This window comes from Diabrotica undecimpunctata, chromosome 3 (genome assembly GCF_040954645.1).
Source record: "Diabrotica undecimpunctata isolate CICGRU chromosome 3, icDiaUnde3, whole genome shotgun sequence".
In the NCBI taxonomy this organism is placed as follows: Eukaryota; Metazoa; Arthropoda; class Insecta; order Coleoptera; family Chrysomelidae; genus Diabrotica; species Diabrotica undecimpunctata.
The window spans coordinates 92,923,895-92,938,190 of NC_092805.1; the positions used below are offsets into that span (position 1 = coordinate 92,923,895).

Sequence of the window (14,296 nt, forward strand, 5' to 3'; positions counted from 1 at the left end):
CCCCTTCTGCTGTCTATTTTCCCTTGAACGATCAGCTGTAGTACTCTATATTTATTATGTCTCATAACGTGACCCAAGTATTCCAACTTTCTTTTCTTTATACTTATTCCTACCTCTCTCTCTTTACCTATCCGGCGTAGTACCTCTTCGTTGGTCACGTGCTCAGTCCAGGATATACGTAATATACGTTGGTAATCCCACATTTCGAACGCCTCTACTTTTTTCATCAACGTTGCGGTCATTGTCCACGCCTCCATTCCATATAACAAAACCGGGAATACATAACATTTCAGAAGTAGAATTTTGAGAGGTAGGGTGAGGCTTTTAGAGGTGAAAATTTGCTTCATGCTAGTGAACGATGCTCTTGCCTTTTCTACTCTTATACGTATTTCCTTCGCTTCATCCCAATTTGAGTTAACTGTTGTTCCCAAGTAGATGTACGAATCCACGTGTTCAATTCTTTCATTGTCTAATATCAGTTGCTGTGGTGGTTGTTGGGTTTTGCTTACTAACATGCATTTGGTTTTTGTGATATTTAGTCTGAGTCCGTATTGTGCACTTGTTTTTTATATCTTACTCATTAGGCAACTCAGTTCCTCCATGCTACTTGCTAGAATCACAGTGTCATCAGCATACCTTATGTTATTAATTATTTCTCCATTTATCTTTATGCCTTCTGTGCTTTCCTCCAGCGCTGTCTTAAATACTTCTTTTGAGTATATATTAAAGAGAATAGGAGACAAGATACAGCCCTGTCGTACCCCTTTCTTGATCTCAATTTTTTTGGTCAATGTAGATCCTACTTGTCCTACTAAATCTTCACTTGTACTATATACCTTGAAAACATAAAGAGGGTAATATCTGATAAAATATGCAAATTAAGTTTACAAAAACCAGATCAATCATCAAAGTTGCCATAGTGACAAGGAACTGAAAGAAGTTTAAAAGAAATGCAAACAACCATATAAATAATAATCGATGGAAGATACAACATTTAAATAATACCTAAAACACCAAAAGAGGATTCTTAGATTACATCTAAACCACATTATACAATCTTTTGTAAACAAATATACTTAATTCTCTCGGTAAGATAATACAACAAAACCATACCAATTAGAAAAAATAATATTATTACTTTTTGTAGATTATTATTGTTTACCGTAGTATAATTGTAAAAGTATTTATTTACTTACCAGTAACCATCAAGATAGATCCGATACTATATCTTCCTGGTTTGTCATTGAGGATATCTACAATATTGCCCATCGATCCGTTGTTGGGCAATGGAGGTATTTCGAGGATTTGCGTGAAAAGGTTAAAAAGATCTACGGTGTGGAACGGAGCTACTTTGTGCTGTTTCTTAATTTTTGGTCCCCTGGCCATAAAAAATGGGTGCATGTCGCTTACGTTGTAGTCGTACCCGTGGACGCCGAATTCTGAGCTATTTGTTACTACAAACAATATAAACTTTTACTATTATTAAAAGAATATGATATAATTTCCATAGTATCGAAAATTAAAATCTAGGAAATAGAACAATTGCAGAGAAGAAGAATTGGATCAAAATAAATAAATAAATAAATATATATATATATATATATATATATATATATATATATATATATATATATAAATATATATATACATATATATATATACATATATATATATATATATATATATATATATATATATATATAAATATATATATACATATATATATATATATATATATATATATATATATATATATATATATATATATATATATATATAAATTAGTTGGGTTCGGATCCAACAGAAACTTCTTTCCTTCTCAAAATATTTGAACGACTGCTACTACAAAAAATAATTTTATCTGATAATCTAATGCCAAATTAATAATTTGGTTTTCGGGAAAAACATACAATTCAGCAATTTTATAAAATAATAAATATAATGAGAAATAGTCTATAACACAAGAACATTTCTACTTTAGCATTTATACACATTCAGCAAACATTTGATAAGGTGTAGTACGAATGATGGTTCTTAGATCAAGACTATGAATTTATAGATACTTACGTGTAAAATTAAATTTCTCAGCATACTCAGGTGCACTTTTAATTAAATCATCTAAAGCGTAACCCACATCGGCCATTACCAGAATGGGCGGAGATCGTGAACATTTTTTGTAGTGCCACTGTTTTGGATAATTCTTCTTTTGATATACTTTGAAGTGTCCGTTTTTTAAAGAACCAGCCTTTAAAGCGTCATAAATTTCTTGTTCGTGACCTGAAAACGTTGTGAGTATTCAATTATATTAAGAAACAATAAAATTTTAAAATAAACTTTTATTAGTATATTTTACAAATATACAATATATACAAATTATATTTTAAAAAAACTCCTTCAGCGTCGATGTCCTGCTGAATCTACCACTATTTCACATCCTTCTAAAGGAGCGAATCCAGATCTGGGATGCACAGATTAATATATAGTAACACATAAGCCAGGCGTATAGTGCTGACAATAGAAAACTAATCGAGGAGCTAAACGCAGATATTGTAATACGGCAACCCATCTATAAAACAGCTACGAGATCAATAAATTCAAAATTAATATACCGGGCAGGGAAGATTCGAAGGAGAGTGTACACCTATACAAGCGGAAGGTGCCTGGTACACGGATGGATCAAAACATCGGAGGGTATAGGAGCTGGTATAGTAGGGAGGGATGCATTTCCCAGTAAGTATATCTAAGGATATTACAATTTTCCAAGCGGAAATAACGACAATCAATCATTGCGTAGAAGAAATAGAAAGGCAGAAAAGAACGTACCGTTTAATTGCGATTTTCACAAATAGCCAGGCAGCGCGTAAGGCACTCAATGCTGTAGATGTCAATTCTAAATTAATATGCGATTTTGTGGGTGCCCTAAATAAACTCTGAGAATGTAGCAAGGTTAAGTAGCCTGGGTACCAGGGCACGATAGTCAGAAGGCAATGAAAAAGCAGATGAAATGGCCAAACAAGGCTCATCAATGCCATTTGTTGGATCGGAACTCTTCTGCGGCATTGCAAAGACAGTAACAAGAACGGCTACAAAGAAGTCTCTAGCGTAAAAATCTCTGAAATGATGGAAGAATTCATCAGAACAAAGACAGGCAAAACAGTTTATTACAGAACATTCACCAAAATTTACGGTAGACCTAATCAGCAAAGACAGAAAAAACAGTCAAAACCATAGTAGGTCTAATAAGCAGTTGAAGCTGATGGGATTAGCAGATGATGACAGATGCAGATTCTGTCACCTAGAAGAACAAACACAAAGAGAGCACAGAAAAAGCCACCGGAAAAGAGCAACATGGAAAGTTCAGTCTCGAAGTTAATAGACCTTTCTGAAAATGGTCAGGCTAGAGAATGTAATCTAGGGCTAGAGGACCACAAAAGATCTGAAAAAGCCGCAGTGGAAGCCACCTCAGTGAGTATATCTATATATCTAGTATATTTTAACATTCCGTATTTAAAAAGATATTACCTGATTCTTAAACCTAGGTATATTTAAGCTGTATGGTGCGACTGGGCATCTTTGTTTAGAAATTTAGATTATATTCGAAGACAAATGTTTGGTATCTTTATATAAAAATAAGGCGTGTTTAGACGTTTTTTATCCATCTTTTCAAAATGATAACTTAATGAGTTACATTTACGCCTTTATGATAATCTTGCGGTATCAATTTATGCAGTGTGTTCATAAAGTGTGGAAACGGTCTATTATCTCATGACTTAATTATTTTCAAGTATTATTAATTATATTCAACATATACAACATACCTTACAGGTTACAGTTAACAAAGAGGACAACACCCATATATAGGGCTATACAGTGCATTCATAAAGTGTGGAAACGGTCTATTATCTCATGACTTAATTATTTTCGGAGTTAAAGCTCTGACAGGTCGATTTTTATTTTTGCTTTTTAACCTTTTTGAAAAAAGAAATAACTTTTACCCCCAGTATCCAGTGTTAGGAATACCATTGTAGGTCCATATTTTTTTAACGGTACTGTGACGGATGAAAAGTATTTAAAGATGTTACAAACCCACTTAGTTCCTATTTTAGCGGCAACATTTCCAGATATCAATAATCCTGGTTTCGTCAGGATGGAGCAAGTCCACATTATGCTGTAGTGGTTAAAAATTTTTTAAATGTAACTTTTCCCAATCCCTGGATTGGACGACGCGGCTACATTGAATGGCTTGCTCGGTCGCCTGACTTGAATCTCATGTACTTTTCTATTTGGGGTTATTGGAAAAGTAAGGTATATGTGAACCGAATTACCGATTTGGTAGACCTCAAACAGAGAATTCGTACTCAAATGTAACAAATTACACCAGTCATGTTGTCAAATATAACCCAAGAATTCATTGGACGTCTTGGATACTGTCAATTAAACCAAGGAGCTCAATTCGAACATTTTTTGTAATTATGTTATTTGTTCGTCTTTAATATGAAATGACTTATTTAATAATTTTCTTTGTCAAATAAATTTTGAATTAAATTTTAAAAAATACGAGCACTGGTTTACTTTACACTCTGCACACTGAAGTTTGAATGTGATGAGTTTGGTACGGTTGTACTAAGAAAAATATAAACTTTTAATTTTTTAGATAAAAATATGCCCTTCTATTTAAAAAAAATATCGATGACGTCACATCTGCTAATATAATGGGGGTTAAAGTTTTTTTTCAAAAAGGTTAAAAAACAAAAATAAAAATCGACCTGTCAGAGCTTTAACTATGAAAATAATTAAGTCATGAGATAATAGACCGTTTCCAAACTTTATGAATGCACTGTATAGTCCTATATGTGGGTGTTGTCCTCTTTGTTAACTGTAACGTGTAAGGAATGTTGTAAATGTATATTGAACGGATATGCGGCTACTAGGGCTGAAGTATTGCGGAAAACAGGCAGCAATAAACTCAGAACCATAACAAGCCTTCTTACTGGACATGCGCAAGTCAACATACTTGTACAAAATAAGGCTGTTGCACGGGAGACCTAAGCTGTGAACTCTACGAGTATGACATAGAACATCAAACAGTCAACCATATTTTACACGAATGCAAGGCATTAAACAAAGGCGGAAAGAACTTTTTGCACACTACCAAATGACTCCACAAACATATGTTATACTCATCCATTACACCTGTACAAGCTAATACCAGATTTTGGAATAGGTATGGTATCATAAATAAATACAATAAGCCAATGGGCTGCAATGACAGACAGTTTCCGAAACAAAAAACATGTATCTTTTGGTTATTCTTTGGAATTTTGCTAGTTTTCTTTGTTTGTCATGTTTTTGTTTGTTTATCGCATGTAATTACGAACCAAACTGTGCAACTTTCCAAACGTCATGTAAATTATTTCTATCTATTTCTAATTTCAAGTTTGCAAAATGCTGTCAATAGGACTTTTCATCAAAAATAGTGCACCATTTTTTTCGAACAGACATTTTGTAAACAAACAGGTTATATTAGTAATATAAATAATGTAGATAATTAATATAAAAAATACCAAAGAAAGTCTAGTTATTGAAAAAAATAAAGTGCAACAATTAGTAAATCAATTTTTTTAATCGATTATTATTCGATACATGCTGTAAATCATTTAAAGAAAATACATTTATTATTTTATAAATTTTCTAACGTCTTTATTTCTTTATTAAATAAAAAATATTTATTTAATAAATATTTCATTAAAAAATAAACGTATGGCGTATAGTATATATTATACGTCATTGCCAAATCTGCCTGTACGAAAAACATAGCGACTGATGAAAAGTCCTATGAAGTAAGATTTGGAAAATTCTGAAATGAAATAATAACAATCATTGTCTGTAAAACAACATTGGATAAATATAAGTTGCAATAATTTTAGTTGTTTCAAACCAATACATTTCCGTACATTTAAACATTTCAATCGTAAAGCCTTGCCAATACAAATCCATACCAGACTGCTACATGGATCAATCCATATTATTTCAGGCCTAAGTTTTTCTCAGTTTACTCAGAGGGTTAACAAGCCTTAAAAGAAAATTAAACTTGGCGACTGTGTCAGTTCTTTTATCAACGTCTGGCAACGCCCCATCAAACTTGATCGTTAAAATCAGCTCAACAAGAGCCATAAAAACTCGATTTGTTGACTACGCTAGTTAGTCTAACCTGCAATCAATGAATCAAGATCGTGACTGAATACGAAAACGACGTCACCCTAATCTTCAGAATAAAAGACTAATCGGATCCTTAATGTTCAAATGTTGTTTATGTAGCGCTTAAGCAATGGGCAATACTACTGCTTTAACAGTTACAGCATATGGTCAAGATAACGGTGAAAAATTGTTAGTGATACAGAAATATCATCCAATTATACAAATAAACCTTTATTTTTATTCAAAACAACATAGTGCTTCTGGTGGTGGTCAACGCTTCATAGTATATTACAAACCACACGATACATACAGATTACAAGGATATAAGTACGAACAGTGTAAGAATACAACAACACAGTATAAAATATTGTAAAAAACGTGCACCTCAAACAGCTGGCCAGCAGATTAAAATGCAAACAATAGTTTAGGTTAAAAATTATAGCAATTTCAATTAAGCTAAGTAGTACTGTTGTTGATACCATATTACACATTAAAATGTGGATACATGTGTAAATACATTTTTAAAATTTAGTAACTTTTAAAAATCACTTTTGCATTATTCGACTTATACTATTATATCAGTTTATACTATCTATAATTACCTTGCTTAGGATAAATTTGTAAAGATGGACTAGCGCCAGCCATATCGTAAGTTCCATCTTTCATGTACTGAGTCATATTTATGAAATAGGGAGGAGTCACACCTACTAAACCATGGTCACTCATATGAATCACGTTCGTTCTATCAGCTAACTTGTATTTTTCCAATTGTTCCTAAAAGTATTAACTAAAATTAACATATATGCTTCATATATTACAATCCTATAGGAATAACTGCAACTACTGAAAATAACTGACTAATCGAGAAACTGCACTAACTTGTAGAATAACAATGGCGATCGCTTACGTCTTGATGCCAAATCAATTACTAATTGATCCTCTCTGTTGTCTTCTTCAGGGCTTCCGAGGTCTCAGTCCCCCGAGCCCCAAGACCAAGACTACACTGATCACCAATCAATTCATTACTACAATCCACTTCAGTAGTGAATTGATTGGTGATCAGAGTAGTAGTGTCTTGGGGCTCGGGAGACTGAGACCTCGGAAGCCCTGAAGAAGACAACAGAGAGGATGTCGAAAGCTCGGCGCAATGATAATCGACGGGGTTCAAACTGGAAGACTGTTGAGTTTAATATTAATTCTTGTTATAGTATTAATCTTAGCTTTAGGTTTAATACACATATCAAAATAATCTTGGGGACACCTATATTAATAGTTTTAAATCAATGTTATGGTGGATGAACTAATCTAGTTTGTATGGAATGGTTTCTAAATGCAACAGACTACCGCGATATTATTTTCGAACGTATTGTTGTACCCTTTGCACAACAAGTTGGTCCCCAATTGTTGGACAAACATTTCTCGAGGATAATTAAATTGAGGTTTTACCATGGCCTGCACAATCGCTAGATTTAAACCCAATTAAGCATGTATGAGTCATATTAAGCAAACGCATTTAACAACAAAATATTGCATTCAATACAAGAAGCAACTGTTTGAGGGTGTTTTAATAGAGTAGATCAGAATAGCAGCAAGACACTGACATCTGATTATGAGTTTGTCTCACAGATGTAGGACAGTAATCAATAATCGTGGAGGTCATACACTATAATAACTTAACCTAAATACTATACTCTGTTGGGAATTGAGGGACAACAAATTAATTTTTAATTTTTTTTGTTTTTGTTATCATTTTTTGACTTATGGAGTTCTCTTTTAAATTTTTTAAGAGCTATTGCGATAATTCTAAGAAAATATTTATTTTATATTCGAGACACGTTTGTAACTTTTTATTGAAAATATTTGAAATAAATTATGTGAAATCCTTCTGTAATCTCGCATTATGTTTTGGTCTTGACGTTTAGACTATACTAATGAATATTTATTTTGATCTTTTGAAGAAAATGAGGCCAATGTATTGTAAACTTAAACAATCTGTACACACAATAAACATGTTATCAGAAGTCCAAGTATAAACTAAGCCAGCGTCAATTTGATCTCAAAAACAAAGAAATGCTTCGTTTATAATCGTAATACAAATGACCTTTAATCTAAAATATATAGACGAAAGTTGCAGTCGATTTTATTTAATCGTGTAATAATAAAATGTACTTCCTGAATGTGTAATTATTATTCTTTCATACGCTGACTAGAATTTAGGGGATCTTTAAGATTAAATATTTTGTTTTTATAAGTATTATTAATTAATTATATATACATACTGCTGAAAAAATTGGGGAAATATTTTTTATACATCAATAGAATTTCCAACGCTTGTGTTCTCCTGGTAATTAATGTAACAAGACATTTTACTTTTGAGTATGTGTTCGTTTCAATATAATGTGTATCTTCGATCAGCACGATAACTTTATGACAACTTTTTGACATGGTTCGTATAATCCTTCAAAAATGTTCTTGTTTTCAAGAAATCCCAAACGTGTTCTTAGCGCGAGCCCCTTGAACGTGACTTAGAGGCGATAAAATATACCCCTGACTTACTCTATGTCGTATCTCTACTACTTCCGTTGTGTTCTGAAAAAATTCGGATGTTTACATTTTGCCAATAAAAATTTTCGATGCTAAGGAAATCTTGGTCATTAATTCCCACCTATAGCAAGGCATTCATAATTTGACCCGGTCAGAGACTTTCATCACATGCCAAATGAGTAAATTTTTCTCCTATCTGAAGCATAACTATATGTTGTGAAAACAATAATTTGTATGAGATCGGTCTTAATTTTTTTTGTTATACTACTCTTTTTTCAGATTTTGTTGAGATTGAACATATATATTATGTTAATCTAAATATGTCTTCCTACTTCTATCCAGTTTCCTTCGTTATTGACGGCAATATCCAGATATACAAAATTATTAGCCACTTCATATCCGCAATTTTTTTGAGTGTCTATACTGCTATTCGATAAACATTACCTTTGCCATATCTAAACATATGATGAAGATAGGTCTATTCTTGGTTCTCCATTTTTCTTGAATCCATCTGTGGTCTCCCTATTTTTCCCTTATATATTCGTGGCCTACAATTTGTAACAATATTATTCCATCTTTCATATTCCGTATTCGTCGAATAGTGCTATCAGCAAACTTTTACTTCAGTTTTAATTTTTGGCTGCATCTTGAACATTTGTGACGCGTTTTAGAATTTCTAAAACCCATTTGGAGCTATGGAATTCAGCTATGGAGAACTCCATGGTACCTTCCAAACAAGACGATCACACAAGACCTCAAAATAACAACTGTCAACGAAAAATTCACCAAACTCAGCCAACGATATGAACAGAGACTAAGAGACCACCCCAATAATCTAGCCCAAGATTTAATGACAACCAATCGGGCGAAGGCTCAAACGAAAGACCCCAGCCGACCTGTTAACTATAACCAAGACATACCTGACACTATTCCAGTGTCAACAATACACAGGAAATTGTCAATGGGCTATTTTCTACAAGACATTTTTTTCTTTAATAATATTTATATTGCTGAATATTGTCAGACAATTTACTTATTATGTTTATATTACAGATTGTAAATATATTGGGATGTTAAAAAAAAACTTGAACGGATTTGTAACAAACCTATAACTTATATACATACCTCTAAATAAGCAGTTAAGTTGTCCAATTTCTGTAGCAATTCTTTGATCTGCGGTGCGTTAGGTCCAAAGGCGTGACCGTGAGTGTCAGGTTCTTCAACATAAAACATAACCAGATTAGCAGGCTTGTCGGGGTTTGTTAACCAAGAAAGAATCTAAAATAAAAAGTAAAATAATATACTAATACAGTCTGACATAAATGCAAGAACTGAACAAAATGTAGCTATTAATTCTAGGTACTATGTACGGACAAAACATTGGGGCGAGTGACGTATAAAAATCAAAATACTATCGGTTCACAATATTGTAAAACCTCTCATTACATATTAGTAAGTAACATGCGATTCACTATAGTGACATTGATGTGCGACGAGAATATTATCAAGATAATATTCTCAAGAAGAAAATTCTCGCCGGTAGCTTTCTCAAAATGCTTTTAGCAGTATGGTAAATGCTTTTAGCAGTATGGTTTACACGCGGTTTTACCGGGTTGCACATTGCCATCGGAAATTGACTTTTACCGATCAAAACGGAATGCGGGAAATCCCAGAGACATGTATTTGTAAATTTTCGTGTCTTAATGTGCAAGCGTCGCAAACGAAGGACACTAGGTCGATTATAAGGGATTACATTTTTTGTGAGGTGTTTATTCAGGGAACGAGTGGTAACAACCAACTCAATCAACCAAACAATTATTTTTACACCTGTCATACTTTGTCACAGCCTTCCGATCATACTCCTGTCCGATACTGGCTCCAAAAATCTGGTCGGTGCGGGATCAGAAAGGAATGAGCAAACATGTCACGCATGCTTCCTACTACTTTCCGATTTTACATTAGTCTATCTTGCCAGTCGATCGTGGAAGGTAGGTACTCTGCGCGGAATGTTGAAACATTTCAATAACCGTGATTTAGCTATTGCGACTATCTGTTTGGATCAATAAGATCTAATTACAAAAAAAGATCAAGAGCAGTGAACGTAAATATTGGGTACATGATGTTCGAAAAAAAAAGAAGACACATGTAGGAGAGTTTGTTACACTTTTACCTCATCTGATGGATGACGAGACTAAATTTTTTCAATACTTCAGAATACCGAAGTTCGATGCCAAACTTAAATTGAAAGAAAAATTGTCCAAGCCAGACACATATTTTAGAAGGACTATAGAAGGTAAGATAGTATTACTATTATTTTGTAGTACTGTATTAAATAAGATACTTTTGGTTAGACTTTATATTTTTAATATTCTACTTTGATCCCAGCTTAGTAACGAAGAAGTGGTTTTTTGTTGTCATTTTACTACCTCCAGGTAAAACAAGTAAAGTTGTATTTTTAAATTAAAAAAATTTTTATACATTTTTATTTTATAAGTTGCTACTTATATGCAAAATCTTTTTCTATTACTTACTTAATAAACTAATTTTAAAAATTTAAGGTGTAGTAAATAAAAAGAAAATTTTAAAAAGAAAAATTTATTGTCATGGTACCCTAATCTCAGTTTAAAAAAAAAACACCGCGCAAAACTTGAATACCAAACGACAAGCGACCCGCAGCAAGAATACGAATAGTCTGAAATGGCGGTGTATGATCAAAGATGACAACAGGGACGAATGGGAGTGGGATTGATCATGCGACGGACAGGTGTGACCTGCGCAATTCACAAGACATAGTTAATTCCCCTGTCATGCAGTCGTGGGGCTGTATGATCGCATTAAGATCGGAAGGTTGCATGACAGGTGTGTTCAAGCCTTTAATCGACAAAATGACAACCAAATCACAAAGTAATGTGTGGAATCACTTTGATTTGAAAAAACTTGGAAGGAAAAGTAGCTTAGACTTTTATGCTAGTGAATTTGTAAAAAATGCTACAAGGATTACTAAACACTTCTAATAAAAGTGTTTAAAAGTCCCAGTGGCGACAAAATGTGCTTTAAAATAGTGGAAGGTGGATATGTATCATCTCCGATGAGTACTGCAGATTCATACTTGAAATGTATGTACTATTTAGAGGTAGGTTAAATTAAATAGAATTTTAAAGAGGTAAAAATTTGTTGTGTTCGAGGTCGAGGTTGTGGTTTATAGATGGAACAGATATTTTATTTAAAAATAGATAGTAAGTTAACTATGAAAGATGTGTTCATGAATAATTTAGAAATTTAAGCTTTATTACTCGAACAATTTATACTTCTAGAACTTCATTTGCGATCTCAGAAAATAAGGCTGGGAGCAGACACATCGAATTTGATCGGTCGATAAAAGTTCGATCGAAATTTTGTCGATGATGCTTCTTCTTCTTGTAGTGCCTATCCGTTTCGAATGTTGGCGACCATAATGACAATCTGTATTTTGCAAACTTTGCAATTTTGGGGCTCTGAAAAGATTTGTTGTTGTTGTGTTAAACCACGTACGCAGTTTTTCAGCTAGGAAATTCTTCGCCTTCCTGGTCCTCGTTTTCCTTCTACTTTTCCTTGAAGAATTAAATGCAGCAACCCATATCATTCGCTGTTCCTCATGATGTGATCGGGGTATTCAATTTTGGCTGTTTTTATTGTGATTAATAACTTTTTTCCTTTTTGCACTCTTAATAAAACGTCCTGGTTAATAACGTGGTTCGTATAGGGTATCTTTAAGATTCTACGATAAAGCCACATTTCGAAAGCCTAAATTTTCTTGCAGATAGTGTCTGTGAGAGTCCACGACTCAACTCCGTACAACAGTATAGGAAAGATATAACATCGTAGTAACCTGATTTTTATGGGTACTGATAAAACGTGGCATTTGAATAGCTTAGCCATTTTTTGAAATGTAGATCTTGCTTTCTCTATCCTAGATTTTATTTCTAGGGAATGGTCCCAATTTTCATTGACGTTCGTACCTAGGTAAATGTATGTTTTTACTCTTTCTATTCATTGACCATTCACACCGATTCTTTAAATTTGCGGTTTCTTCTTAGAGATCGACATACATTTTGTTTTCTTAATTTTCAGTGAAAGTCCATATCTCTGACTCACTTCTGTGATTCTACTCATTAACACCTGGAGGGCTTCATAACTGTCAGTTTGCATGCACACTAGACGATATTTATTCGATGACGTTTGTTAGTCCACAAAGGTTTGTTAGGTGGAGTACACAAAATTATAATGAACAACACAGAACTACGTAGCAACACGGAGCGACGTACCTTGAGCAGTGTCCAAAAAACGCAACTGGTCCTCTGGTCGATCGACAAAGATCGATGTGTGCGCGCTTTCATTTGATACCGTTCACCTTGGAAGGACGGCAACGATCACGGTAGCCGTCCATGCAGTGGCAGTGATCGAACGTCACTCGGCATCGATGCCGTGCCGATCGATGCGTATGCACGCTCACATTGTTTCTTCGCGCCACCAGAGGAATTTGTTCGATCGAACTTTTATCGACCGTCGAAATTCGATGTGTGTGCGCGTAGCGTTAATATTAGCATTTATTCTTTCAATCCAATCACCTTTCAGGTCAACTTTTAAAATGCCTTCACAATACTCTTTGTTCAATAAACTTCTAGAAGCAGAACACGGAAGCATTGCGGGAAAGATAAAAATTAACCTAAGTGGAGCAAACACTTTAGGTCTGCAGTTTGATGGTTCGAGTACCACCACTCCTTCACCTCCTTTCTTTAAAACTTTCACTACTAATACACATCGACATACTGCACATAACCGAAAGTACTTAGTACATAAGTACATAACCGAAACAATAGTACTAACAGAAATAGGACCAGAAAAATTTAGTACTCTAGTGACGGACAACGTCAGTCCAATGCTAAGAGCCAAAAACAATATTCATGAAAAATACAAACATATGTATTTACGGTTGCGTCGCCCAGACATTCACTTATTAATAGGAGACATCTCAAAAATGTGAACTATGGCTTCGATAGAGGAAGAGGTTAAAACTATCGTTAAAAGGATAAAAATGAAAAAAAAAAGGAAAAAACTGTACCAATAGAACTAAAGTTACCCGTCAAAACTCGTTGGGGATCAATTATCCACAGCTTGAAAAGTCTTGTCGAGACAAAATCGGCCCTAAAAGCTTTAACAGTTGGAAAAATATGAACATTAAATTCATATTTTTTAACAAACCGCGTATATGACTGAAAAAAGAACTTAATATAATATCTGATGATTCTATTCTAAGTATTAGATCATTCCGAAATTTTTATAAAGAATAACTTTTTTCATAAACTAAAAATAAAAAAGTTTCTCATGTGGATGTGGTGCAGGCTTAATTGTTGTTGCTTTCTGCACATACGATGATCTTTATATAACATATAAAGCCATCAGAAAGGGAAAAGATTACATAGGTTCAATCTTGAACTCGCTGGTTTCTCCCTTTCGCATTGGCTATGTATTATTACCATAAAAAAAATAACAAGCGAGTAAACTATATAAAACT

General features: G+C 33.7%; 1 protein-coding gene across 2 annotated transcripts in view; it reads right to left on the minus strand.

Moving 5' to 3' along the window:
- Nucleotides 1-14,296, minus strand: part of LOC140437061 (bis(5'-adenosyl)-triphosphatase enpp4-like) — a 71,003-nt gene that overhangs the window by 17,607 nt on the left and 39,100 nt on the right. For both annotated transcript variants that reach the window (XM_072526309.1, XM_072526308.1), the window contains exons 3-6: nucleotides 9,868-10,020; nucleotides 6,801-6,972; nucleotides 2,068-2,277; nucleotides 1,197-1,454 (exon numbers count right to left, since the gene is read on the minus strand). In XM_072526309.1, the coding sequence (XP_072382410.1) occupies nucleotides 1,197-1,454; nucleotides 2,068-2,277; nucleotides 6,801-6,972; nucleotides 9,868-10,020 (793 nt within the window). The remainder of the gene's footprint in view (nucleotides 1-1,196; nucleotides 1,455-2,067; nucleotides 2,278-6,800; nucleotides 6,973-9,867; nucleotides 10,021-14,296) is intronic.